Source organism: Antechinus flavipes, chromosome 3 (assembly GCF_016432865.1).
Source record: "Antechinus flavipes isolate AdamAnt ecotype Samford, QLD, Australia chromosome 3, AdamAnt_v2, whole genome shotgun sequence".
Lineage (NCBI taxonomy): Eukaryota > Metazoa > Chordata > Mammalia > Dasyuromorphia > Dasyuridae > Antechinus > Antechinus flavipes.
The window spans coordinates 304,908,779-304,934,461 of NC_067400.1; the positions used below are offsets into that span (position 1 = coordinate 304,908,779).

Sequence of the window (25,683 nt, forward strand, 5' to 3'; positions counted from 1 at the left end):
TCCAATGTATCATCACTAGCTAGCTCTTTCCTTCTTTTTTTGGTTAAATTCTTGAAAAGGTCACCTACACTATATGCCTTTAATTCATTTCCCTTACTCTGTGAATTTTCACTAGCTATTTTCCATTCCTGGAATTTTCTTTCTCCTCATGTATGGCTTCTCTGGCTTCCTTTACTCATAGCTAAAGTTCCACTCTCTTCAAGAAACCTTTACCAATCTCCCTTAATGCTAGTACCTTCTCAATGATAATCTCCAATTTATTCCATATATAGCTTATTTCTATAAAGTAATTTGCATGTTTTCTCCTCTGTAAGACTTTGAGTTCAAGAGCAAGAACTGTTTTTTGCCTTTCTTTCCCCTGTGATTAGCCCAATGTTAATAGACATTTAATAAATAAATAAATAAGAATCACAACTCCCCGATTCTTGCCCTTTCACTCTTCCTATAATCTAGTGTTGACACCTCTGCATTACAAATCATATTTATCTCATATTCCTCTTTAAAATTCTTAACTTGTTATTGTGTTTGTTTTATGGACTTTTTGGTGGTTTGGCAAAGCCTACTAACCCCTAAGAATAATATTTTAAAATGCATAATAAGATGAAATACATAGGATTACAAAGGAAATAGATTATAGTGAAATACATTATCAAAATCATTATGTCCATAGGTCCCAGGTTATGAAATATGCCTTAGAATAAAAGCAAACAATAAAATAATGTAGTATTTTGCAGTAAAATTTTGATAAAAAAATTTTTTTAAGATAAATGGATTAAAATAGATTAGAGTAGGCATGCAATTAAATAACATGCTAGATAAAGAAAGAAAAATATATTATTTATGTGACCTAATAAATGAAAAAAAATTTAAATGTTATCCATTAATTTAATATTTTAGATTTAATCTATAACTACATTTCCTCTTTTGCAAATTGACAGAAGGACTAAAGTCAAAGAGTGACTTATGGTCATCTTTCTGTAGTTTTTAAAATTTATTTTATACTTTTAAAACTTAGCTTTAAGGGACCAGTTTAGTGGGAGGAAAATAAACTAATACCTAGAACTCTGTTTCTACTACCAATTGCAGCAATTGTTAAAAATTTGTGTATCAAAGTAGTTGAGTTTACAAAAGCTTTCAGCTTGTTTCCATTTCAGAGAGGCAGCATGAAATATGGAAAGAATTTAGAATTTGAAACCCCAAAACTAAGTTCAAATTTTGAGTGCCAGTAGTTATTATCTAGGTAATCATTTTTACTATCTAGATCAGAAGAAAGATACTTTGTCAATTCTAATGCATTATGGAAATGATTTATCATTAAAGACATGGTTATCTTTAATAATCATTATTCTATACTACTATACTACAAATATAGAATCAGAACTTAAAAACTTAAAAAAGTTTGCATTAATGTAATTATATTTACAGTAGAGCTATGTAGTATTTTGTTGGTGCTCCTTTTTCTTTTCTACTGTTATAAATCCAATTTAGTAATATATTTCTGAAGAAATTAAAAAATTTCTTTTTTTCCACATAAGCCTGTATTGTCTGAAAACTCATAAATCTGAAATAAAAAAGAAAGAAAATAAATTGTAAATGTATATCTGGGATATTTTGACTGCAAATCCATTAGAAAACCAATCTTTTTTCCTGCCTAGACAGATCATAATGAATGATCTATAGTGGTTGTTGGAATAGTCGAAAGGAAAATGGCTGGGGGGAAAATGGCCTAAATCTTTTGACAAGTGCACAAAAAAGAAGTCATGAGCCCTAGCTCTTAAACGATAAACACTCCTGATTGGCTCAGGTACAGAGAACCTTAATGATCTGAAGGGCTACAAGGCAGGAATTTGTTTTGCTTGACTATACATTTAAGTTAAAAAGATTTTATTTTTCTTTTGATTTTATATCACCATTGAGTGGAAAGGTGAATGGGGGTTAAGGGTAGAGTAAGGTAGAAGAGAAAGAAGAAAAGAAAGAAAGAGAAAAGAAAGAAAGAAAGAAAGAAGAGAAAGAAAGAAAGAAAGAGAGAGAGAAAGAAAGGAAAGAAAGAAAGAAAGAGAGAGAGAAAGAAAGAAAGAAAGAAAGAAAAAGGAAGGAAGGAAAGAAGAAAGAGAGAGAGAGAAAGAAAGGAAAGAAAGAAAGAAAGAAAGAAAGAAAGAAAGAAAGAAAGAAAGAAAGAAAGAAAAAGGAAGGAAGGAAAGAAGAAAGAAAGAGAGAGAGAGAAAGGAAAGAAATAAGCAAGGAAGGAAGAAGGAAAAAAGGAAGAGGAAAAAGAGAAAAGGAGAGAAAAAGGACTGATTTAGTATGTTATCATAGATTATAGAAATAGAGGGAAATTTGAATTATCTGATTTAAACCATCCTTCCTCTTCCTTAGAATTGATTGGTACTTCCCCTCAGTCTCCTCTCCCTTTGGTTTGAAGAGCTGAGGGGTAGAGTACCAAACTCCTCCAATAGCTTACCTTTATATAGGGTAGAAACTGGAATTTTTGTTCAGTTCACTTTGCATCTATTGCTTGACTTCTCTTAACTCCACAGAACAAAAAGCCCCTCACAGTCTTCCTCACTTTCCTACCTCCTTTTGTTTGTTGTCTCTTACCTCTCTCCATTTGTAAGCTTGAGGGCAAGGACTGGATTTCCTTTTATTAATTGAATCTCTAGTACTTAGCACAGAGTGGGTCCTCTGTTCATTTATTTTTCTATCATGTCCCACTCTTTGTGACCACACTTGGAATTTTCTTGGCAAAAATACTAGATTTACCATTTCCTTCTCTAGCTGATTTTATAAAAGTGGAAAGTGAGGCAAAGAGGGTTAAGTGACTTGCCCAGAGTCACCCGGATAGTTAAGTGACTGAGGTAAGATTTGAATTCTTAGACTCTTCCAAACCTGACACTCTATGTAGAGGCCACAGTAGGCCCTTAATCAATGTTTATTGGATTTATTGGATTCCATTGCATTAAAAGGATTCAACCTTCAGACTATTTTCTTTTTGTCTTTATATCTCCTATGCCTAAGACAGTCTCTTGAATGTAGATGACTCTTAAGAAATATTTGTTAAACAAATGAATGAATGAAAACATTAAACAGATACTTACTGTCCCTTTTTATCACCAAAACTTCCTGCAGCACCTATCAAGACTTTGACTGCATTTTGGGACAAAATTTCACTTGCAAATTGTCTCTCATAGCTTGCCTTTAAAGAAATAATGAAATTAATTATTATAGGGAAGGGTAATAAAGATAACATACTATTCTTTTCTCTGCAGAAAGCAATTTTACATCCAGAATAAGTGCTAAAACATTTTTTTGGGAGCTATTTTGGACTTCATTTAGAATTCAATCTAAACCATGAGATCATATAGAACACCTTGATATTGCATGCATGCATGCTAACTCAGCATTCCTGGAATTTTCTAAATATATACTTCTCTGACAACTACTCTCAGTGACTGTGTATGGCACATGGGAAGGTATGTGGGATGGAATATTAGAAAGAAAAAAGCAACACCTAGATTAAGTCAAAGAAAAGGGACTCAAAACCTTCTACCAGTCTCTTTTCCCTTCTTAAATTATCTATATATTTGTTTCCATGTTATATCTTTACCCTACTCCACAATGTTATATCTTTATATCTATATATAAAATATCTTTCCATGTTATATCTTTACAATAAAATGTAATAACAATGACAATAAAATGAGAGAAGATCTTGCTTCTCATTTTGTCTTTGTATATTCCCTCCACACCTAGCACAAGGCCTTGAACATAACAAATACTTACTGAATACTTGTTGATTTGGATTGAATTAGTTTGGTCAGCTCTGGAGTAGTGTCTTACCTACCTTTGTTAAAAAAATATAACCCTAAGCCATAAATGCAAAATGAATTGAACTGGGGGACATTAGATCTACTATCTAATGAGCTCACAAAAATCTAAAAAACTTTTTATGCTGTTATGGGTAGTATGGCAGTCTATATAAGCAGCACCAAGTGGGGAAAAATGCTTTATGGATCTTGGATTTTATACAGACCAGATATATTAGGAAAAGCAGTGTTCTATAGCAGATATAATACTATGTGGTTTGCTAAGATCCAAATTTGAAAAATGTCTTATTCACTTTAGCACTACCCAAATGTCAACTATAATCAGATAATTATTTGATGTTATGTTTCCTTTCCTATGTAGCCATCATGGAAAGAGACATTGAGTTGAATATAAATCAAGATTAATCAGAGTAGGAGATCAGAGTTTTGTAAAAGACAAATAGAAAGAAAACGAAAACTACTCACTATTTGTGCTGATAATAGGCGTACTCTTGCCAGTTCCATGATTTCAGTGCTAATTCTGGTGTCTCCTATTTCCGTTTGACATTTTGGACATTTTTGCATCGGTTGCTCTGATTCTTCTTGTGTCAACTAATTACAAAAATTAAATATATTAACATAAATGCATCATTAGTATATACACCAAGTAATTAGCAAACAGGCTCTTTCCTAAAAAAGTATAGACAATGAAGGAAAAAAAAACTTTCACCTGACAATCAAATTTATCAGATTATTTGGATATCAGAAATTCTCCAAATAGATAGGCAAAGGCCTACTTTATAAATAGCTTAGAGAGATTTGGTTTTAGAGAGCCAGTTATTTTTCTAAACTGTATTCTGAGGTCCTTAGATTTGGGTTATAGGACCACTCAGAAATTCCCAAGGGTTTTATTCCCACTGACAGTTTCACTAAATTGGGATTAGATTTATCAAAAAGTAGACAAATTGGTTTTGACTAACTCCCACTAGAGTGTGAATCACTGCTAAATGATCATAATAGTATTTCCATCCCATCTCTGGAACACATTTTCATCTGATATCCTCTCTCCAGCTAACACTAGAAACACAATATAATTTCATCCCATTCCACTATAGTAGATTCTGCTATTAGGTAATTTTGCATGCATGCTAGTAACTCAGCATTCCTGGAATTTTCTAAATATATACTTCTCCAACATCTACTCTCAGTGACTATGTATGACACATGGAAAAGTATGTGGGATGGAATATTAGAAAGAAAAAAGCAACAACTAGATTAAGTCAAAGGGACCCAAAGCATTCTCCTATCAATATCTTTTCCCTTTTTAAATTGTCTATATATTTGTTTCCATGTTATATCTTTACTGTTCCCCCTCAATGTTATTGCTCTTAATGTATTAGGAGGGGATACTATTAGGTAAGATGATAATAAATATTATGATAACATTCTCCATGATATTTAGTATAGTAGGTTGGGATGGAAAGACTTCTTGTTCCTTAAATAGGTACTTAAAACTCCAATGGATACAAATCAGAGCCAATGTTTTTCCTATTGTGTTAATAATAATGATATCGGTAATGACAACAAACCAGTATTCATACAGCTTATCACAAATACTATTATTTCATTTGTTCTCACACCTATCCTAGAAGGTAGGAAATCATTCTATATTTGTTGTTCAACATTAGAAAATTATTGTAACTTGTCTACTGATCCTAAAGAGCAAGAATTGTGAATCTTCATTGATTCATTTCATAAATCATATTTGCTTAAGATTGATCACATCAAACTCTGTAGGGAAGACAATATAGATTAATTGCTCACCTTATAAGGATTTTGAAACGTAGTTTTTTTTTCAACCCAAGTCCAATCTGCATTGGCAAGATCTCTGTCGAATCTTAAAGCAGTGGCTGCAGACTTGGTTATTTCTTGAAAATGTTGAACTGTGTAATAGAGTGACTTGCGTTTTGTTAATGTAATATCACGGAGACCTATCAAACAAAGAATAAGTCTTTAAATTGTGGAAGATCTGGTCTCCCTATGTAGATTTATATGATTTCTACTCATTTTATTTTTAATGTCTTCCTAAGAAATATTAATGGAAACGAAAAGTGAGAGACTCAGATCAGCCAGTTTTATGGTGAGAACCTTCCCCCTTTCTACACTTTAAAAAAGTTTCTCCTAAGAGTCTTGTCATTTTTTCAGTTAGCCAAGTACAAAGCTAAGTACTTAGTTCACCCTACTTTTTCTTTTCTCTTATCTCCTTCATATCCTAACATTTACCCAGATACCTCAAGTTCTTTATTTTCATTTATTTCATTTATATTTATTCATCCAAGTGTCATCTCAACACATATAAAACCCAACACATGTAAGGTCTTCTCTATGCTACTTCTTCTCTTATACAATTTTTAATCTTTCTCCATACTCAAATGATCTTTCTCATAAAATGTCTCCTGATAGTAAATTGTTTTCATTTTTATCCCTGTATCCTATGCTTTGTACACAATGTTTGTTGATCTGATTTTACAAGCTGTTTATAAATAGTGGAGGAAAATAGTTCAAATTTTATATCAAATATTTAATCAAGCCATTTAACTCCTTTTAATCTCAGTTTTCTTGCCTATAAAATGACGTTGAATTCAAACACCTTGATGATCCCTTCTAGGTCTACTTCTATGATCTTAAGTTTATGATTGATCCATCACGTATTACATTTTGTTCACATTTAGTTTTAATTTTCTCACTAGTATACTTCATTTTGCTATCATTGCCTTTTTTACCTCTTTTAGTTTTAATAGTTATAGTTTAGAAGCTTTGCTTTGTTTCTGTTGTTTGTACTAATTACCTTTTATAAGCCAAAGTGAATGAGGCATTTAAAAACTCATTAAATAGACCAGAGAAGACAAAGGAGTGAGGACAAATAGCTTAATTGACTTTGATATGAATTATCTATATTTCCCACTTAGTTCCCATTTCTGCCTTCTATGTAGAATTATATTCACTTGCCATGTACTTATTTGGGTTCATGATGATCAATTTTTAGCTTAATTAGCAGAAGCCATTTGGGGATGGCTACCTAGGATCCTTTTCATTGATCTGCTGTATGGTCTTGAGCTTTTGGTCATTTGATTTCTCTTGATTTCCTCATATGTAAAATAGGTTTTATTATACAAATAATCTGTACCCTCTTTTTTTAGATTTTTTGAATATTTTTTTACCTACACAATATTAATATGACTTACCTAAATGGATAACTGCTCGAGGTAATGTGATTGAATTTATCAACAAAGTAATTAAACATAATGTCACTCCATGAAGTAAGATCTAGAATAGAAAAACAAACAAACAAACAAAAAAAGAAATCTCTGGTACTTTACATATTAAGTTTTTAACAATGTAAAATTTAAATTATTTTTACCTAGTCTATAATCCAGTATACAAGTACCTGATTCCACTTTAGTGGATAGGCAATTTTCCTTAATATTATATGTGATATATGGTTGTTCTGCTATTCTTTTCCTTGCTTCCACAGCCATCCCTCCTTTGTGTCTTCAGGTGCTGTGCATCTATGTCATAAAGATCACCTGACTCAGGAAAAGAACAGCATATGGGAGAGAGATCCAACTAGGTCCCATTGGCCTGTAAATTCTCTTTTCTGCTTCTTTTTCTCCTCTTCAGGAAAATATTCTAAAATTTTAGTTCTACATTGTTCTTGTCTCCATTTCTTTTCTTTTTTTTTTTTCAGTTTCAATAGTACTATATTTTTCCAAATATTATAAAGATAGTTTTCAACATTCATTTTTATAAAACTTTGTGTTCTAAATTTTTGTCCCCTTCCCAAAACAGCAAACAATCTGATAAGGTTAAATATGTTCTATCCTTTTAACCATATTTCCATATTTGTCATGTTGTGCAAGAAAAATCATACTAACAGGAAAAAAAAAAAAACAAAGAAAAAAACAAACAAAAAGATGAAAATACTATGCTTTGATCCACATTCAGTCTCTAATTCTCTTTCAGCATGTGATTTGCATTTTCCATCCAGGTCTACTAGAACTGCCTTGATTAAACATTGTTTAAAAAGTGCCAAGTTCATCATAGCTGATCATCATACCATCTTGTTATTGTGTGCAATGTTCTCCTGATTCTGCTCTCTTTACTCAGCAAAAATTCATTTAGGCTTTTCTGAAATCAGACTGACCGTCATTTTTATAGAACAATAATATTCCATTACATCCATATACTATAACTTATTTAGATATTCCCCAAGGGGCATCAACTCAATTTCCAGTTCTTTGCCACTACAAAAAAAGACTACTACAAATATATTTGCACATGTAGGTTCTTTTCCTTCTTTTATTATCTCTTTGGGATATAGGCCCAGGAGTAGCAGTGCTGCATCAAAGTGTATACACAATTTTGTAGCCTTTTATTGCCTCCATTTCTTATACTTCATGGTAAAACTCCTTGCAGAGATTAGATAGAGACATGCACTAAGAACTTCTAATCTCAATCTAGATGTCATCCTTATTTTAAAAGGGGCAGCTTCGAAAATACTCAGCACCATGTATGAATGACCTCTTTTCCCAATGGCCAGAAGAAAAAAAGGGGAATGATCCAATGTGAAACTAAAATAAAAAGCATTTAAAAGTTTAGCATCATGTGGCATAGTTGGAAAAAAGACTATACAAGGAGTCAAGAGTTCTGAATTGTTTTATCAATAGTCTATAATCTTAGACAAATCAGTTTCCCATTTTGATACTATTAAAAGCATTGGACACAATGTTCAATTTCTCTTCTAACTGTGAAATTGTCTATAGTTTGAATTGAGTTGAATTAACAAAGATTGTAAAGACAAATTTCTTTCAAAGAGGCAAAAAGGAACTATGAAGGATAACTGATATAAAACTTTTTCATTGAACCAATTCTATTTCCTGAGTATGATAGTTTCTAATAGTTAGTATGATTTATTCCTCAGTAGATATTATACTGTGGCCAAGGATCTGTTCATGTATATAAGAATGGTGGAAATACCAAGCTGTATATAAAAAAATTATAATCATAGAATCTAAAAGAAAGGAAGGAAGTAGTAACTCAGAGATCATTTAGTGAAATTGTTCATTAATCTTCCCTTAAACTTACTCACAATTAGTCTTCCATCCTTCACTTTGGCATTGAGTCATTATAGATGTGTTTGATTCTTTATTGACACCATTTGAAATTTCTTGGCAAAGATACTGAAGTGGTTTGACATTTCCCTCTTCAGTTCATTTTACAGATAAGGAAAGTGAGGCAGAAAACAACTTGCAAACCACAACTTACAATCACAGGGAGTAGTAACCCTCACAGTTCCAGGGAAGGAAAGACTTCTTGTGGTCAGGTCCCTAGAAGGATCTCTGAGAACAGATTGAGACAATGCACCATCCACCCTGGAAACAGACCCTATTTTAACAAAAAGTTAAAAGCCAAATAATAGGCTGGGAAAATGAACAGACAACAGAAAAAGATTGTAACCAAAGACAGTCACTACTATGATAAAAATGAAGATCAAAGCACACTTAGAAGAAGCTCACAAAGTCAAAGCTCCTATAGCCAAAGACTCCAAGAAAAATAAGAATTGAGCTCAGGGCATGAGCTCAAAGGGAATTTTGAAAATCAAGTAAGAGAGATAGAGGAAAAATTGGGTACTAAAAACATTGGGTACAAAAGGGATTACAAAAAGCTAATGAGAAGAATACTTTAAAAAAGAAAATTGGCCGTGGGAAAGGAAGTACAAAAGCTCATTGAGGAAAATGACTCCTTGAAAATTAGAACTGAGCAAATCAAAACTAATGACTTTATAAGAAATCAAAAAACAATCAAACAAAACCAAAAGAATGAAAAATAGAAAACAGAAAACAACATGAAATATCTCATTTAAAAAACAGCTGACCTAGAAAATAGATCCAAGAGAGATAATTTTAAAATTATTGACCTATCTGAAAGCCATGATAAAAAAAAAAGTATCCTGGACATGATCTTTCAAAAATTTATCAAGGAAAACTGTCCTGATATTCTAGAAACCAGAAGGTAAAATAGAAATTGAAAGAATCCACCAATCGCTTCCCCAAAGAGATCCCAAAATGAATTACCCTCAGAAATATTATGGCAAAATTTTGGAATTTCCAGGTCAAACAGAAAATATTGCAAGCATCCAGAAAGAAACAATTCAGATATAGTGGAGTCACAGTTGGGATAACACATGTTTTAGCATCTTCTACATAAAGAACAGGATGGCTTGGAATATGATATTCCTGAGAGTAATGGAGTTAAGATTACAACCAAGAATCATTTCTACAACAAACTGAGTATAATTCTTCAGATGAAGAAGTGGAAATTCAATAAAAATATAGAGAACTTGCAATCATTTGTGATGAAAAAAAAAAACAGAGTTGAATAGAAAATGTGATTTTCAAATACAGGTCTCAGGAGAAACATAAGGAAGTAATCAGAAAAAAGATATCATAAGGAATTTAGTAAGATTTATCTATTTACATTTCTTCATGGGAGGATGACACATGTAACTCATTAGAACTTTCTCATTATTATAGCAGTTAAAAGGAGTATATATAGACAGAGGGCACAAGCATGAATTGAATATGAAGGGATAATATCTTTAAAAAATTTAAATTAAGGGATGAGAGAAGAACTCAATTAAACCCTCTAGATTAAATCAATATGGACTTTTAAGATTCAGTGTTTTCCAAAGGATATGAATAACGTAATTTTCAAAAGAGGAAATCAAGGCTATCAATACTCACATGAAAACATACTCAATCACTTTTGATTAGAGAAATGAAAATTCAAACAGCTGAGAGGTCACATCACACCCATCAGATTGGCTAATGTGACAGAAAAGAAAAATGACAAATGTTGAAGGGATGTGGGAAAATTGGGACACTAATGCACCATTGGTGGAATTTTTAATTACTCTTAACATTTCCAAGAACAATATGAAGTTACGCCCAAAGGGCTATAAAACTATGTATACCCTTAGATTAGCAATACCACTCCTAAGTCTATATCCCAGAGAGATAAAAAAAAAAAAAGGCTTATTTGTGCAACTATGTTTATGATAGTCCCCCCCCACCAGGTGAAAGCAAAGAATTGGAAATTGAAAGGATGCCCAACAATGGGGGAATGGCTAAGTTAGTACATATTTATGATGAAATATTATTTTACTGTAAGAAATGACAAGCAATTTAGGTTCTGAAAACCTAGAAGTCTTATGTGACCTGATGGAAAATGAAATGAGCAGAGCCAAGAGAACATTATACATAGTAATAGCAATATTGTACGATGAGCAGCTGTGAATGACTTGTTTATTTATAATTCAAGAGTAAGGAATGAAAGAAGCCAAAAATTTTAAGACTAAACAGATGCTAATAATAATAATAATAATAATAATTTGTATATGTATATATATACATGCGTATATATATTTTCCCCCAAGAAAAGAATCAGAAGCTTGAGAGAATTGAAAGGATAAGGTAAATAAGTGGTAAATTGTGGGTATTTAGTGAACCACACTGTCTTCATCCCTTTTTTTTTAATTATGAGTTTAGTTCAACTTCTATTTTGTGAGAAATTTTTTTCAGCTGTAAGAATTGGAAGTAAACTTTATTGCATTGTTTGAAACTAGCTCTTTGAGGCTGGGAAGCTGGACTACCTCTATTGGGATTTAGAGACTTAAATTAAGAACCTAGGTTATGCTGACCAGAAACAACATCATATCCAAAAATTGTTGCAAGGAGTTTTCTTATGATTTTACATGTCAAGCAACCCACATGTCTTGTTTCTAAAAAATGATCTAATACCAATCAATCAGTTATTTGTTTCCATGTTCCTTAGAATGTTTAAGACACTTGAGGGAAGCCTAGGGAATTGTATCTGTTCACTTTCCCCCTCCCATCTTCAAAAGTCCTTAATGTTTCCTCCAATTACAAAGCAGATTCACTAAATTTTATAACCCAATTAATTATTTTCTCTAAATTATCTGGTTTTATTTGATTAATTGTTTTTAATATATCAGTCTGTCTCCTCCATAATTAGGTTCTACTGTCAAAGCTGAGGAAGACAATTGGTGCTGATTTTTTAGGTAATTGGCATGCAATGCTGGAAACTTTGTTTTCTCAGCATTTCATCTTTCACCCACCACAAGTTTTTGTCATTGTGAGTAGAAAAAAGCTTTCAAAATTGTTCATATTTTAACAAATACAAAATGACTTGCTATTGATGTGGAAATCCCTCTTGAACAGTCATGTCCAGATTGAAATTGATTGCAATTGAAGCAATAAAAATGAAAAATGAATATATTTCATACTTGTGATTGCATTGCCAAGTGTATTTACTGTGTATTTACCTGTAACCTAACCTATTTAAATATATTATTGATGACAAAAATGGGAGATGGATGGAAGAAAAGTCATCAACATCAATTATAATAATTTCATACATAAATTTAACTTATATAAATCAATTATCATAATGAGGACTTCAAAAGAGCCTAGAAACTACTTTAGCTTGCTAAGTTAGCCTGTTAACTTGAAAAATTTGGCAGTTAATGGCATCACTGATTTAGAATACAATTTATAAAATTTTATTTAAAAGAATGATCAACAATCATGAGCAGAACTTTTCATAAAATGCAAAAGTAAAATTTATAGAAAACTTAGAAGCCTAATTATGTAAATATTAAGCATAAGGTCTTAGAAGAATGAAACTAGAAGGACAATGAATAGACTAACACTGGAAAATATTTTTTTTAAATCACAAACTATTTTCATGGATAGGAATAATTGAGTCATTTGGGGGTAGATTAAGTACGTGTAAGAGGTCCACACTGAAAAGGACCTACTTCTGAGGACACTGAGGATCATTGACTCAAGGTATATGAAAGAAAGGTGATACCAAAGACACAGAAATATCTTGGGATTATTATTGAAATGTATTACAAAAAAGAGAGAAAGACTGAATTACCAGTAATCATTAACCCAGATACCAACTTCCCCATCCATTGGAAAATATTTGTAAGAATAACTTATATACGAGCACAGCCTGTTATAATAACCTTTACAAGGATATCCTTGATGAGAGGATTAGAAGTAAATAGGCTTTCATAAGCAATATTCCACATCTTTAACATTACACATTTGATGGAGAGACACAGAAAACACACGATCCCACAATGCTTATTGTTTATTGATTATAAAAAAGCATTTGCTGTAGAAGAAGAAAACATGACCCTTCAAAAATTCTTTTCGTATGAATTATTTCTCAAAATATACAAAATTCCTTAAAAGATATAATGAGAAATAAACTTGTTTGGCAATCCTTTGATATTCAACAAGGCATGCAGCTTATATTAATAATAATGAGTATCTAGGATTTTCAAACATCTATTTTGTCATTTTATCCTAACAATAATACAGGGAGGTAAATATTATTATTATTATCTCTAGTTTACAAATAAGAAAACATATTCAAGTGACTTCTCCAGGAACACAAAGGTAATAAGCTGTATTAATTATAAAACAGAATTCAATCTCAAGCCTTGTCAAGTCCACTGTTCTTTTCTCTCTACCATCTCACTGACCTTGATTAAGGTCACAGAAAGAGCTCCAAACTGGGTATCACTAGACCAGAATTCTAATGGCAGTTTGGCAACTTTTACTAGTGATGTAGAGTAAGTATTAGAGTAACTGAATTCAAAGTGGTTTCAAAATAAAATTTCTTGGCCACAATAAGTACTTATGAAACCAACTACCAACTAGAAAAATTGTAATTGATATTGCTGGAGGAATGCCCACAGCAATAAAATCATAGATCCTTGAAATACTGAAATAAAATGAAAGAAAAAAATTTTCAAAAGTCCCAAAACTACAATTTTCTTTACCTGAGACTTTTCCCTTTCTGATCCAATGCTATTAACCGAATAAGACAGTGTAAGAGCCATGTTTATGTTAAACAGCCCCCTCATTTCGCTCCAGACCATTGTAAATGCCCAACGCCAGGTAAATCCATAGCCAAACCGATTCAAAATAGGGCTCAGTATTAGAAAGACCAGAATTCTGAAAGAATTAAGAAACATCAGTTCTTGTTAATTGTTAGATTCATTGTTTTCCATGAGAATTTCCAGCTCTCAGAGAAATGCTCTGCTCATTTAGCAAACCATTCTTAGGAACCAGAAGTTATTACTGAATGATATTAAACCAGGGCAATGGCAAAGTCAGAGTTCTGCTCTGAATAGTGTCTCTGAACCCTAGTCAGGATTGATCAGTTATAATTGGTAAGCTGACCATGATTTTGAAACTTGATCTTGAAACACAGTGTACCTTGCTTGATTATTCACCTTTAAAGTTTTTAGTGGTTTGATTCTACTTTTTGTGACTTGGGGATGTGTGACCTTGAGCCATACTTGTGGTCACTGGGTCAAGGCAGGTCACAGAATCCTACATCATAGGAGAACAGACATAAATTGGATCATAGCAAGCAACTGGTTCAGACTATTGCTTTATAGAGAAGGAAACAAAGAACTAATGCTAGTAAACTTCTCAAAATGTTGGCTTCTGTGTATCCTGGAAAGCAGGGTTCCTTCATTGGAACCCCTTTATTTTACATGATTTTTGGGGGGAAGAGAAGAAATCAATGCCATATGATTTGGACTCAAATGGGTGATTGAATTAGTAGCCTAAAATGAAAGCTTAAAATTCCTAGATGCCCAAATATCAAAAAAGACAATAGAATAAAGAAAGCATCTTTTTGATGTGGTTGATATGGAACTATTTTGCTTCACTATTTTTGTGATATAAGAATTTATTTTTTCTTTCCCTCTCTTGCCTTTCTTTCTCTTTTTCTCCTTCTTTCTTTCTTTCTTTCTGTGTCTTTGGCCAGATTTAAATTCAGGAATACACGTCTTCCTGACATTCTATCCACTGTTCCTAGATGTCTTTAAAAAGAGTTTAATTGATTGATGAATTCATAATTCATGTTTCCATTGGGCTGAAATAAATTGCCATATTTTACATAATTCTAATTTCTAATATCATGAATTCAAAAATACAGAAAAACTTCTGAGGATTCTTTATTCATGCTAATGAGAATACTATGCTAGAGAGAAATGAAACTATAATTGCTCATTAGTCAATCATTCATACCTTATGACAATCAGTGTAAAGTAGAGATGCACGGCATAATATATATCCGAGAATGAAACACGTAAGTAGACATGTGCAGGAATCAGCATTCCAACAAAAGTAAATATCATCAGAGAAGCAAAAAATCTGATACTTTTCCAAAATCTGTGTTTTCAAAAAATACATATGTTTTAAAATTTAGGCTTTTCCAATATGTTTAAAATTTACATGCTACTTGAATCAGTATCACATGTTTCTAGATCAAATTGAAAGAAATGTAAATACTAATGTATAGGACAGATTAGAACTGAAACATTATAGAAATTGGATTCACTGTGGCCTCTGTAGGTATCCCAGAAGTACCAGTCTACCTTGTGGGGTATTCCTAGTGTGTGACTCTCACAAAAGCAAGATCTAAAACTTTTGCCATTGTATCTGGTATTTATTACACAAGAGTTTGATGTTCCATGTTGTAGTTCCATATTCCTAATTGACTTTGTGATGGCATAAGGATTTAAGGTATTTCTTCAATCTATAGGGAAGTAAATTGCATTATTTCCCAATTCCAGATTCTGCTCTGGAACTAATAGCCTCTGATGACCACATGCAACTAAATTTCCATATATTTCTTTAAAAGAAAACTCTAGAGCTGAAACCATTTCATGAGAAAATGTTTGCCTATATTCTTAGTCTTATCTTTTCCTTAAATATTTCTTTTTCCAAGACATTTTCATGGTGGCATAAAGATTGCTTCCAGTTCATCAGGAATATAACTTGGGATATAACATATTCAACATTCACAAAAATAAATCCTCTAAAAACATTAAAAAGGAAAGATTTGACTTAATGAGTTGTTTCTAAAAAGAACAATGGATCTAGAAAATAATTATAAAAACAGTAGCAAATATCCTAATATATTAGTCCTATTATTTAGAATTATATCCAATGAGACTTTATTCATCAATTGGTTAATTGTCAAATGCCAAAATGTTAAATCCCCCCCCCCAAATAATAATAATATGGCCAAATGGCACTGTCTTTCTTGTACATATGAACTTAAAGACTTTGATAGTTAAGTCTGCTATCTTGCAATTACTTTTTTCCAAACTGTGACAGTTCTCCAGAATCATAATGATCTTGCATTTTACTTTTAACATTTTACTTTGCAAGAATTGGCAAGCTATCATCCAGGCTGAATCAAGACAGCAGCTATCTATTTTGGACCATTCCTAGTTAAGAATTGTTTCTATATTTTAAATAAAAGGTTTTTTTGTGTTTAAAATATAAAATCAATTTTAGCTATCAGGTTCACAAAAATAGTTGGAGGGCCAGATATGGTCCTCAAGTGTAGTTTGCAAATCATTTTTACATAATTCAGAGTTACAGATTTGTGAAAATGTATGAAGATATAACAGCTACTCACTTGAGAAGGAATAGCTCAGCTCCTTGTTTAAAGCTTGTAGAATTTAAAAGAAGAGATGACACAAACAAAGAAATAATTCCAGACATTCCACTCCATTCAGCTATTTGAAGAAGCAAACAAAAGCAAAATTAGTGTATCATTGATTTTCTCTCTCTCTCTCTCCCTCTTCCTCTTTTTCTCCCTCTCTCTTTCTTTCTTCCCCGTGTATATCTCCATATGTGTGTGTGTGTGTGTATTAATATTAACAATGATGTAGAGCTGCTTCTATATCAGAATACAATTATTACTTCAACATCATAGGGATTAGAGGCATAGTAGTCCCACAATCAGTCTGGAAAACACATATAAACTTTTTTAGCCTTCCCTTCATACCAGGGAACTCTGAATTTTTTCTTTTTTCTTTTTTTTTCTTCTTTTAAGGGATATTTGTAGTACCTTATTGTAAAATTGAGTTAAGTGTTTGGTCATAGGTTCTGTGTATATTGTTGACTTTTGAGTATTATTCACAGATTCTACAACACCCCCCCCCCAATTCCAATTTAATTGCTTATGCCAACTCACAAAATATTGAAAATGCAATGGGAGAAGTCACAATGTGGAAGGGATAATTGTAATCAAATGGAATGCCTTGATAGTACAATGACCTTATGGAATTGCTTACTACTACTATCTACCTATTAAATATCTAGAACTGGAAGTCTGTAGATACATTAAATTCAACATGACTCTAAAAGAATTCATTACATTTTTACTTAAATCTTACCCTTTTCCCAACTTCTTTATTTCTGTCAATTTCTATTCACTCTTATTCCTAATCTTTTAATGGAAATGTATTGCTTTATATTGAACCCTCTCTCACGTTCTGCTGTGTACATGACATTTTTTTTTCTTTTCTTTTTTAAAAATTTTGTATCTAACTTTAACATAAACTTAAAAACTTGCCAAAAAAAAAAAAAATTTAAGTACAGGTCTGACAGTGTCCTTCCTCTGTTCAATAAAGTGAAGCCATTCAGTATTACTTTTAGAATCTAATATAAGGTCTTCTGTTCAGCTTCTAAAGACTTTTATAATCTGATTCCTTCCTATCTTTGTTGTCTTCTCACACCTTCCTTAGCTACACATACTCTATATTCTAGCAATGCTAGCCTTCTTTCTGTTGCTCATTTAATAAGACTCCATTTCCAAACCTTTTCCTTTTGCCTACCTACTGCTCATACTTGGAACGTACTCCCTTTTCATTTCAGTCTTCTGGCTACTCTGACTCTCTTCAAATCCCAGTTAAAATTCACTTTTTGCAAGAAAACTTTTCTATTTCCTTCCTCCCCTTCCATCCTGCAATGCTAGTGTCTTTTCTTTTGGAATTGCCTCCCAATTACCCTACCTATATATTTTGCACATAGCTGTTTGGCAATCTTCTTATAAGAGAATGTAAGCTTTTTAGGGGAAGAATTTTGATTTTGCCTTTCTTTGTATCCCTAGTATTTAGTACACTATGTGCATATAGCAAATGCTTAATAAATGGTTATTGAATGACTGTATTTGAATTTCAGATAGATAGTGCAGTGGTTATGAGGGTACAGGAAAGAAATTCTCCAAGGCACCGGGTTACACCAGGATTTTCAAATGCATGCTACATTTGTAGTGGGTAATGTGGGTCCAACCCAATGGCAAGCCATAGTCACTTATGATCAACTCTGCTACTAAAATAGAATTTCAAACAATCTCAGGAAATCAATGCTATTATTATCCTCATTTTACATTTGAAGAAATTGAGGCAGACAGAAGTTAAGTGATCTATCTAGGGTAGCACAATTAGTAAGTATCTGAAGCTGGATTTGAACTCAAGTCTTCCTGATTCCAGTTTGAGTAGTCTATCCACTGCATCACTTAGCTTCCCTGGGAGATGAGCATTGTTTCTGAAAAATTCAATCAAAACAAATCTTATTGGACAACTATAATATGCCTACTATGTGCAGAGCAAGGACCAAAATGCTGAGAGACTAGCAAAGTTTAGACAAGACATGGTTCCTTCCCTCATAAAGCCCACAGTCTAACAAAATAAAGAATTAATGAATAAGTTCTTTACTTACCCACATAAAAGTTGATGTATACTAATGAAAAACTAAGCATTCCTTCACTGACATCATCATTAAATATATTCCCGAGCCCAAACTCTAAGATTTTGAAGTTTATAAATCCAAAAACTATACTTCCAAAAAATTTTTTTAAAATTTCTTGCGCAATTACAAGACCTGCAGAAAATTGGAATAGGGAAATAAGACAGTTTAAATATCTGTTCCCAAAGAAGGAGGAGGAGGACAAGAAGAAGAAAGAAGAGGAAAAGGATAAAGAAAAAAAGGAGCTTCGAAGAAAAGGAAGAGAAAGACAAAAAGGAACAAGAGCCTAGTATCAATTCCAAGGCCCTGAAAAGCCCTAGCACTTGTTCTTACAAGGAAGCAGGGGCACTTCCAGGGTAAAGAGCAGAGGGCAGATCAGGAGAACAGGTACTCTCTGGATCACATCACCTTGAAAGCATTGCAGACCCTTAGAACTAGCTCAGAAAAAACAGTTGCAAAACCGTCTGGAAGAGAGCATCTACTTGGCAAGGTGAATAGAACCCAACTTTAACAAAAAGTTCAAAGACAATAAGTAGGGCCAGAAAAATGAGCTAACAACAATAGCAAAAACAATTGACCATTAAATGGTACTACAATGGCATAGAAGATGAGGACATAAACTCAGAATAACTATAACGTGCAAACAGGTACAACCAAATTGTCAAAGAAAAGTGCTAACTGGATATAAGCCCAACAAGAATTCTTTTTTTTTTTTAATTATTAAAGCTTTTTATTTACAAAATATATGCATAGATAATCTTTCCATATTGACCCTTGCAAAATCTTTTGTTTCAAATTTTCCCCTTTTCCCCCCCACCCCTTTGCCTAGCTGGCAGGTAGTCCAAATACATGTTATATGTTAAAATACATATTAAATCCAATATATGTAAACATATTTATACAGTTATCTTGCTGCACAAGAAAAATCAGATCAAGAAGAAAAAAAATCTGAGAAAGAAAAGAAAATGCAAGCAAACAACAACAGAGAGAGTGAGAATGCCATGTTGTGGTTCACACTCAGTTCCCATGGTCCTCTGGTGTAGATGGCTCTATTCATCACTGAACAAGTGGCACTGCTTTGAATTATCTCATTGTTGAAGAGAACCACATCCATCAGAATTGATAGTTGTATAGTCTTGTTGCTGCTGTGTATAATGATCTCTTAGTTCTGCTTATTTCACTTAGCATCAATTCATGTATGTCTCCCCAGGCTTCTCTGATATCATCCTACTGATTATTTCTTATAGAGCAATAATATTCCATAATATTCATATACCATAACTTATTCAGCCATTCTCCAACTGATGGGCATCCACTCAGTTTCCAGTTTCTTGCCACTATAAAAAAGGTGCCACAAACATTTTTGCACATGTGAGTTCCTTTCCCTCCTTTAAGATCTCTTTGGGATATAACCCCACTAGAAACACTGCTGGCTTAAAGGGTATGCACAGTTTGATAACTTTTTGAGCATAGTTCTAAATTGCTCTCCAGAATTGTTGGATTCGTTCACAATTCTACCAACAATGTTATTAGTGTCCCAGTTTTCCCACATCCCCTTCAAATCATTATCATTTCCTGTCATCTTAGCCAATCTGACAGGTATGTAGTAGTATTTGAGTTGTCTTAATTTGCATTTCTCTGATCAATAGTGATTTGGAGCACCTTTTCATATGACCCAAATAGTTTCAATTTCTTCATCTGAAAATTGTTTATTTCCTTTGACCATTTATCAATTGGAAAATGGCTTGAACTATTATAAATTTGAGTCAATTCTCTATATATTTTAGAAATGAGGCCTATATCAGAACCTTTGAATGGGTAAATATGTTTTGCCAGTTTATTGCTTCCCTTCTAATCTTGTCTGCATTAGTTTTGTTTGTACAAAAGCTTTTTAACTTAATATAATCGAAATTACCTATTTTGTGATCAATAATGATCTTTAGTTCTTTGGTCACAAATTCCTTCCTCCTCCACAGATCTGAGAGGTAAACTATCCTATATTCTCCTAATTTGTTTATAATATCATTCTTTATGTTTAGATCATAAACCCATTTTGACCTTATCTTGGTATATGGTATTAGGTATGGGTCAATGACTAGTTTGTGCCATACTAGTTTCCAATTTTCCCAGCAATTTTTGTCAAATAGTGAATTCTTATCCCAAAAGCTGGGGTCTTTGGGTCTGTCAAATACTAGATTGCTATAGTCATTTACGATTTTTGTTCTGTGAACTTAATCTATACACTTGTAAAGGGCTGAAACACTTAAATGGTATGCTTGAATCCGACAACCAAGCACTTAAGGCTAATTACCTATTCGACAATGACTCTATTAACGTATGTTTGGAAAAATGGCCTTTCTCACTGTTCTGCATTGGCTCAATGTTTGGTATATACAGATAATTATAGGCAAAGATTAGAGGGTGGGGTTAGACAAGGGAGACTCACTTTGAAGCAGGATGTGGAGGAGAAAGTTGGTGGTGAATTTTGTGACAGTTTGTCTTCTTCACTTCTCCTCCTAAAGACCAAGGACTTTTGACTATCCTGACTCTGGCTGATCCCGAGGCCTCCAGGGAGCTAGCCTAGACTTTACATCACTGATCAACATCTCTATTTCTTAGCCAGTACCAAATGGTTTTGATGACTGCTGCTTTATAATATAGTTTTAGATCTGGTACAACTAGGCTACCTTTACTTGCTGTTCTTTTCATTAAATCCCTTGAAATTCTTGACTTTGTGTTCTTCCAGATGAATTTTATTTTTTCTAAGTCAGTAAAATAATTACTTGGGAGTTTGATTGGTGGAGCACTAAATAGATTAGTTTAGGTAGAATTGTCATCTTTATTATATTCATTCAACCTACCCAAGAGCACTTGATATTTTTCCAATTGTTTAGATCTGATGTTGTGTGAAAAATGTTTTGTACTTTTGAGATTCCCAAGTATTTTATCCTATTGACAGTTATTTTAAATGGAATTTCTATTTATATCTCTTACTTTTGGATTTTGTTAGTGACATGTAAAAATGCTGATGATTTATGTGGATTTATTTTGTATCCTGCAACGTTGCTAAAGTTGTAGATTACTTCTAATAGTTTTTAAGTTGATTCTCTCAGGTTCTCTAAGTATAGTATCATATCATCTGCAAAGAGTGATAATTTGGTTTCCTCATTACCTACTCTAATTTTTTTTAATTTATTTTTCTTCTCATCGCCAAAGCTAGTATTTCTAAATCAATATTGAATAGTAATGGTGATAGTTGGCACCTTGTTTCAACCCTGATCTTATTGGGAATGGTTCCAGTTTATTCTCATTACATATGATGTTTGGTGATGGTTTTAAATAGATGCTACTGATTGTTTTAAGGAAAAGTCCACTTATTCCTGTACTCACTAATGTTTTTAATAGGAAGGGGTGTTGGATTCTATCAAATGCTTTTTCTGTATCAATTGAGATAATCATATAATTGTTGTTAATTTGTTTACTGATATAGACAATTATGAAAATAGTTTTCCTAATATTGAACAGTCCTGCATTCCTGGTATAAATCCCACTTGGTGGTGGTGCATTATCCTAGAGATGATTTTCTGTAATCTCTTTCCTAAAATTTTATTTAAGATTTTTGCATCACTATTCATTAGGGAGATAGGTCTATAATTTTCTTTCTCTGTTTTTGTCCTACCTGGTTTAGGTATGAGCACCATACCTGGGTCATAGAAGTAATTTGGTAGGAGTCCTTCATTCCCTATTTTTTGAATAGTTTATATAGTATTGGAGTTAATTGTTCTTTAAGTGTTCGGTAGAATTCACATGTAAATCCATCTGGTTCTGGAGGGTTTTTTTGGTTGTTGTTTTGTTTTTTTGGCAGTTGATTAAAAGCTTGTTCTATTTCTTTTTCTAAAATGGAACTATTTAAGTAATTTATTTCCTCATCTGTTAATCTGGGAAATCTATATTGTTGTAGAGATTCCTCCATTTTACTTAGGTTGTCAAGTTTATTGGCATAAAGTTGAGCAAACTAACTCCTAATTATTGCTCTAATTTCTTCTTCATTAGTGGCAAGTTTTCCCTGTTTATTTTTGAAACTAACAATTTAATTTTCCTTTTTTTTTCTAATCAAATTTACCAAGAGTTTACCTATTTTGTTTTTTTAATAGAACCAACTCTTAGTTTTATTTATTAATTCAATAGTTTTTTACTTTCAATTTTTAAATCTCTCCTTTTATTTTTAGAATTTTAAATTTAGTGTTTGAATGGGTTTTTTAAATTTGCTCTTTTTCTGGCTTTTTTAGTTGCAAGCCCAGTTCATTGATCTTCTCTTTCTATATTTTATGCAAGTAAGCCTCTAGAGATATAAAATTTCCCTTTATTACCACTTTGGCTGCATCCCACAAATTTTGGTATGTTGTGTCATTGTTGTCATTCTCTTGGATGAAATTATTGTGTCTATGGTTAACTGTTTCACCCATTCATTCTTTAGGATGAGATTATTTAGTTTCTAATTACTTTTTGGTCTATTTACCTCTAACTTTTTGTTGAATGTAGTTTTTATTGCATTGTGATCTGAAAAGAATGCATTTACTATTTCTGCTTTTCTGCATTTAATTTTGAGGTCTTTATGTCCTAACATATGGTCATTTTTTGTATAGGTTCCATGAACTGCTGAGAAGAAAGTGTACTTCTTTCTGTCACCATTCAGTTCTCCCAAGATCTATCATATCTAACTTCTCTAATCTATTTACCTCTTTAACTTCTTTCTTATTTGTTTTGTTGTTTGATTTATCTAATTCTGATGGTGCAAGATTGCGATCTCCCACTATTACAGTTTTGCTGTCTATTTCTTCTTACAATTCTCTTAACTTTTCCTTTAGGAATTTAGATGCTATACCATTTGATGCATATATATTGAGTATTGATATTGCATCATTATCTATGTTACCCTTTAGCAAGATATAGTTTCCTTCCTTATCTCTTTTAATTAGATCAATTTTTGCTTTTGCTTGATCTGAGATTAGGATGGCTTACCCCTGCCTTTTTTTTTTCTTCTCCTGAAGCATAATAGATTCTGCTCCAGCCTTTTACCTTTACTCTGTATGTATTGCTCTGCTTTAAATGTGTTTCTTGTAAACAACATATTGTAGGACTGGCTTTTCATTCAGTTTGCTACCTGCTTCTGCTTTAAGGGAGAGATCACCCCATTCACATTTATGGTTAAAACTACTAATTCTGTATTTCCTGGCATCTTATTAACCCCAAATTATACTTTTCTCTTTCCTTTTACCCTTTCCCTCCTCCTCAATATTACTTGTAAGCACTACATGCCTCAAGCAGCCTTCCCCCTTTTGAGTCCCTCCCCCTTTCTTATACCTTTCCCCTACCATTTCTCTTTTCCTTCTATTTAATCTATCCTTTCCCTTTTCCCCTTTCCCTTCCCACTTTTCTATAAAATGAGAGAAGTTTCTCAGTGGGACCAATTATTTCTAATATTTTCTCTTTGAGCCAAATCTGATGAGAGTAATATTCACACAATGTTCATCCCCCTTCCTTTTTTTCCCTCAGTTATAATATGTTATCTATGCCTCTTCTTGAGATGTAATTTCCCTCATTTTACCACCATTTTCCCCTTTTTTCCAGTACATTCCCCTTTCTACCTCTAGTTTCTTTTTTATGTTATAACAGTAAAATCAGATTATATATGCACATTCTATGTATACCCATAACAGGAATACCTTTCTCAAGAGTGTTTTTCTTTTTACCTTTTTATGCTGCTCTTGAGTTCTATATTTGGAAGTCAAATTTTTTTGTTTAGCTTTGGTCTTTTCTTCAGCAATAAATGGAATTCACCTGTTTCCTTGAACGTTCATCTTCTTCCTTGAAAGAAAATCCTCAGTTTAGCAGGGCAATTTATTCTTGGTTGCATTCCAAGTTCCTTTGACTTTCAGAGTATCAGATTTTAGGCCCCTTGATTCTTTAAAGTGGAAGTTGCTAGGTCCTCAATATTTGAATTGTTTCTTTCTGGTTGCTTGTAATATTTTTAGCTTGGTCCAATAGTTCTGAAATTTAGACATGATATTCCTTGGGGTTTTACTTTTGGGGTCTCTTTCAGGAGGTATTTGGTGAATTCTTTCAATGGTTATTTTACCTTCTGATTCTATGATATCCAGGCAGTTCTCTTTGATGATTTCCTGAAAAATAGTGTTTAGGCTCTTTTTTTTTTTTTAATCATAATTTTCAGGGAGTCCAATAATCCTTAGGTTGTCTCCTAGATCTATTTTCCAGGTCAGTTGTTTTCTCAGTTGTTTCTCAGTATATATTTTACAATTTTTTCTACTTTTTTTTCATTATTTTTGGTTTTGCTTGACTGATTCTTGTCTTGTTGAGTCATTTATTTCCATTTGTTCAGTTCTGAATTTTAGTGAATTATTTTCTTCATTTACTTTTTTTTTAAACTTCTTTTTCTATTTGTCCAATTGAATTTTTAAATGAGTTGTTATGTTCTATGGAATAGTTTCCATTTCAAAAATTCTGTTTTTCTGGGAGTTGTTTTCTTTTTCCATTTTATCAAATCTATCTTTTAATGAGTTATATGTTTTTTTCCAAACCTTCTTGCAAAGTTTTCATTTTCTTTCCTCATTTTTCTTCTAGTTGTTTTTAAAGATATTTTAAAATTTCTTCCAGAAGAGCCTTGTGTGAGGGGGATCAGGTTATATCACCTTTTGGGGCTTCATCTGGAGGTGATCTGCTTTTAGTCTCATCAGGGTTTGAAATTTGTTCTTCTCTTTCACCATAAAAACTGTCTATCATCAGAGTTACTTTATTTTTTTTACTCATTTTATAAAAAAAGTTAAGGTCTGCTTTTAGGGCAGGAGAGGTTTTCTAAGCTTCCTTAACAAGCAGGAATTTCTTCTATGAGCAGCCACAGCTGCACTGAGTCAATGCTGATTCACTCCTGATGCTGAGTGGACATGGCCAGGTCCCTTGAGATTCCAACCTTTTGGGGTTCACTATTGATTTTTTGTGTTTGTGTTGGATGTTTTCTCACTTCTCTGGTGATCTACTAGCTTTCAACCAGGGCAAAGTGGCCAATACTGTGGTAGAATCCTGTAGATTATTCTTGAGGAGTATGTTTCTTCACCCTGCAGAGTCTGTACCACTTCAGGATTCTG

At 32.6% G+C, this 25,683-nt stretch overlaps 1 protein-coding gene across 1 annotated transcript in view; it reads right to left on the reverse strand.

Annotated features, from left to right (window-relative positions):
• Positions 1-25,683, reverse strand: part of SLC9C1 (solute carrier family 9 member C1) — a 77,536-nt gene that overhangs the window by 36,672 nt on the left and 15,181 nt on the right. Inside the window, exons 6-14 of the mRNA XM_051991204.1 lie at positions 18,494-18,655; positions 16,404-16,503; positions 15,002-15,145; positions 13,741-13,915; positions 7,049-7,130; positions 5,628-5,794; positions 4,290-4,415; positions 3,096-3,193; positions 1,424-1,561 (exon numbers count right to left, since the gene is read on the reverse strand). Coding sequence (XP_051847164.1) covers positions 1,424-1,561; positions 3,096-3,193; positions 4,290-4,415; positions 5,628-5,794; positions 7,049-7,130; positions 13,741-13,915; positions 15,002-15,145; positions 16,404-16,503; positions 18,494-18,655 — 1,192 coding nt within the window. The remainder of the gene's footprint in view (positions 1-1,423; positions 1,562-3,095; positions 3,194-4,289; positions 4,416-5,627; positions 5,795-7,048; positions 7,131-13,740; positions 13,916-15,001; positions 15,146-16,403; positions 16,504-18,493; positions 18,656-25,683) is intronic.